This window comes from Etheostoma cragini, chromosome 8 (genome assembly GCF_013103735.1).
Source record: "Etheostoma cragini isolate CJK2018 chromosome 8, CSU_Ecrag_1.0, whole genome shotgun sequence".
NCBI lineage: Eukaryota > Metazoa > Chordata > Actinopteri > Perciformes > Percidae > Etheostoma > Etheostoma cragini.
Genome location: NC_048414.1, coordinates 4278046 through 4282387, shown reverse-complemented (window position 1 = coordinate 4282387; position 4342 = coordinate 4278046). Strand labels below are relative to the sequence as shown.

Sequence of the window (4342 nt, the reverse complement as noted above, 5' to 3'; positions counted from 1 at the left end):
AACATCAACGTCTTTGAAAACTATGACGCCACCAAGGCTTACAGCACTGTTGATGAATATTTCTGGGGGAAGCCTCCTTCCACAGGAGACTTCTTTGTCATAATCTTTAATAAATCCACTAAAATCAGCAGAATTAAAGTTTTGACGGGCACAGAGGACAGACAAAATGACATTCTACACCACGGAGCACTGGAAGTCGGACAGAAGTCTGTGGACACTAAACAGGGAAGGCAGTGTACATCCTACATCACGTTAGGGGAGTTTAAAGGCGGAAGCATCGATGTTAGCAATGTGGATCACAAGATCGGTTTTGACATTGAGTGTGTACGAGTCGTCGTCACTGCCAGTCAGAAAGAATGGCTCATCATAAGAACTATCAGTTTATGGACCACACAACCTGTGAGTCAGTTTAAAAAGTAAGAGAGGAAGTTTTTAAATGTGCAGTTTTAATTTGGGATGCAAGTTGTTTTGGACTACTTCTGGGAAATAGGTGTTAAAGGCATTCAAAGCAGTCCATATTTTCTTGGGTTGTTCAGAGATCTGCTGTATGTTTTCAATGTGATCTATTAAAATGACAAATCTGTACAGTATGGAGCCTTTGTATATGTTCATTTTCCCTAATCTGTATATAAAATTGTTGATACATGGCTGCTTTCTGGTTTTGTTTTTGTCATAGCACCTTTTAAAAGGGGCATTGCAAAGGATTTAAGCTTAACTCAGTTTTCTTACATTTTTATAACCTGGTAAACGAAGTTTAGATTTACAGTTTTTTGTCAGCGATCAAAATTGTATAACAAAGTGAAACAAATGGTAATTGAGTCCGATTCAGTTGTTATCAGGACAATTTTACGAAGCCATTCACCCAGACTCGAGTGATAGCTGCCTTTTACACAGTGTCTCTAAGTTTGAAAATGAAAGTGGATTGGAGGATGGCTTCCTACATCTTAAATTATACACAATCTAACAAAAAAGATATGAAAGGAAAGAACCAGGGAGGAAAAGTTCTATTGGCTCATTAGACTGTCTTCATGTATATTTCTTTCAGGACTTGTGAGCAGCTGAAGAAGAGCGAGCTTGAGGACCTGAAAATGATATAGAAAAAGTGTCTCCCATTTGAAAGTGTGAGAATACGTTAAAAGAAATCTTACATCTTGAAAAAAAAGTTAGTGAAGGTAGTTGAACCCGGATTGAAAAATAGCTGCCCAGTGACCACTAATATCTTCATTTTCTTGAGGGAACCTGGAGTTTGCAGGCCGGCCAAACAGCTGAATTAAATGCCAAGAAAGTGTGAACACATACAAGGAATTTGACTCTAACTTTGTGGTGCTCTTCATTGACATACACAGAAATAAAGAACAAGGACAAGAAAGCTGAACCTACGTAAGTACTGCAGACATTAAAGAATTGGTATTAAAGGTGCTGGATCATGTTGAAATTGTTAATGGCTTCACATAATTGTTTTCTTTTTAAAAACTTATATTTGGCATTATATACATGATTAGTGTGGGCTCTGACAAATTATTTATTAAAAGAATCTCTCCTAATGTCTCTGGGTCAGCTTCATTTTGTTTAGTGTCCTTTGCTGACCCCTACTGGTCACAGATTACCACATAAACACGCTCTTAAACCAACAGTTTAACCAAAAAAGCGCTTGTTTAAATGTAATAAAATGCCTCAAATCTTAACACTCGTCAAGTCAATTTTTATATTAATATATATTTCAAAATTACAAGTTTGGCTCAAAGGGCGTTACAATCTGTACAGCTACAATCTGTGCAGCTAAAACCCTATTTTAGGTTTGGGATAAGGAAATCTATCCACAATAAAACATTTATTAAAAAAGAAAGAAACCTGAGGAAGAGCAACAGAGGACATATGCATCTTTCAGGATGAACAGGCATTCAACAGATGTGTATTCAGAAAAACAAGACAAGAAACAAGAAATTCAATCTAAGATTCTCATCAGGTCTCATAGAGTGTTAGGCGTCGTTTGTGTTGCAGCCTCTTGTCTGTTTGTGCCCCCTTCAGGCGCTGTGGTTGCCGGTTTAAACCAGATGGCCTGGCTGCAGGGAGAGCCAAACCCATGTGAGTTTTCAGGTGAAGAATAGACTCTCTGCCAGATAACTAAGTACACCCAACTTAAGTAACTCTGCTCAGACTCTGACACGTCATTGTGAAGCATGAGATGGTTCTTTTACTCTTGATGTCTTTCTTCTTTGAAATTTAAATCCTCCTCTTCATATCTGTCCCTAGGTGGCCTGATCTCCTCTCCTGCCTTCAACTGCATCTTCCCTCAGCCCGTTTCTCTACTCTTTATATTCTCTACCTCCTCTTGTTTTTTTAACCGCCTGCTGCCTCCTCAAACTCCTGCAGCCACATGTAATCGGAATCAATCTCCCATCACACCCTGCACTTTGAAGAAAAAAACAACTGTTACAACAATTATTTGGTCTCCAGTTAGAAAGTATCATGGCACGGAGAAAAAGAATCATCACAAGAACATTATTTTGTATTGATCTATGTTCTTAGATTTTTAGCGTGTGTATTTGTTAGTATGAGCAGAGCAAACTTTGTTGACTAACAGACGTTGCACATAAAAAATAATCTTTTTTGGTGTCAATTACATAGGCTATATGATAATAACAATTATGTAACAAATATGTATTATTATGGATACAATACAGAAATTATAATAGTGATAATATAACTAATACATTAAAAAAAAAAAAATAATAATAAAAACACGTTCTAGTTCACTTGTTAGAACATTTTTTGTGTTTCAGTCAGTTTAAATAATATCATCAAAAAATTATGTTTTACTTATGAAGAAATTAGCCTAATTACAAAACTTCTGTTAAGTGAATTCAAGATTTATCCATAAGAGGAGGATCATACAAGGCTCTTTTTTCAACAACAAGGTCAATATTGTTTTTTACTAACAAAACAACAAATGATCTGTGCATTTATATGGAACTATGCTTTAGGAGCTTTCACTGTTGGCTCAGGGTTTGTAGAGTGCTGAACAGTTTGTACGTATTTTAGCATTTCATTCATAAATATTTTTAATAGAGGTTTTCTGTTACAGAATTTACTTTTGTGAATGTGAAATTTTGCCAAGATAACAAAAAGATTGATGATGTAATACAGTTTTTGTTTTAGAATGCAGACATCATAAATACCGAACCGCACATCTTTGTACAGCAGAGACGAGTTGACAGAATTGTTACAGCAGATAAATTGGGCAAAGTTAGCTCCAAAATAAGTGTATGGTTGTTTCACAATCAACTCCACAGAAAGAGCAGTCAATGGAAATGTAATTTTTAGTCTTTGCAAATAATGTTTAGCTGGATAGCGCTATTGAAGAAGTTTAAAGCAGACATCTCAGTGTTTGTGATTAAATATCTTGAAGGTAAGGTCCAAACATTTTCCCACCAGGGTAATGGGTAACATATGACATTTGTAAATTTCTTAATTGCATTAACTGCTAAACTATTAAATGTATTTTTAATTGTTATTACTATTTCTTTCATATTTAATGTATTCAATGTACCTCCTAACCCCTGGTGTGTGTGTGTGTGTGTGTGTGTGTGTGTGTGTGTGTGTGTGTGTGTTTGTATTTTTGGAATTTGTCATTGTACTTGATCTGCAATAAAGATTTTTTTTTCATCGCACTACGACGTCATCAATCAGCGCCCGTGTTGTGTCAACAAGCTAACAGGAAAAAACATCGGTGAAGTTTGAACGCCAATTCCTGCCTTTAATGTTGAGTGTTTGGTAAGAAAATAACCTTAATTTTTCTCATTTCACGACTAGGATCATATTTACATTTGGTATCTTTCTTTAGAGAGGTTTGGGCTGTTTCCCCCGTGACTTTACGGAATGGTTAGTGACGGGCAAAGCGGTGCGGCTCCTGTTGTCAAGTGTGACGCTGTTGCTTAGCTAGATTAGTAAATCGTGTTTGAATTGAGGTTTGTTGGTGGGTTGGATCCAAAATGATGTGTGCTTTAAACGTGTATTTAAAAAAAAATAATACTGCCAATTCACAACAGTAACGGGTAAAGCATTTAACGTTAGCTTACTGGTCAGATGGATGTTATGACACAATGCTAATTTAGCTGATACGTTTGAGGTCCAGCTCCTGCGAGTACGTCACGCATTTGCAAGAAAAATGGAAAGAAGTTCCCTTGTGCATTTGGTTGTTTATCTGAGTTCCCATTACCGATTAAAGGATACATTTTTTACTAAGATTTGTTAAAGGTCCCATGACATGGTGCTCTTTGGATGCTTTTATGTAGACCTTAGTGGTCCCCTAATACTGTATCTGAAGTCTCTTTTATATAGA

The 4342-nt window shown here is 36.3% G+C and overlaps 1 protein-coding gene across 1 annotated transcript in view; it reads right to left on the bottom strand.

Moving 5' to 3' along the window:
- Positions 1–1962: 1962 nt before the first annotated feature.
- LOC117949042 (alpha-1,3-mannosyl-glycoprotein 4-beta-N-acetylglucosaminyltransferase C-like) overlaps positions 1963–4342 on the bottom strand; it is a 37192-nt gene continuing 34812 nt past the window's right edge. Inside the window, exon 7 of the mRNA XM_034879030.1 lies at positions 1963–2063. Within this exon, the coding sequence (XP_034734921.1) occupies positions 1963–2063 (101 nt within the window). The remainder of the gene's footprint in view (positions 2064–4342) is intronic.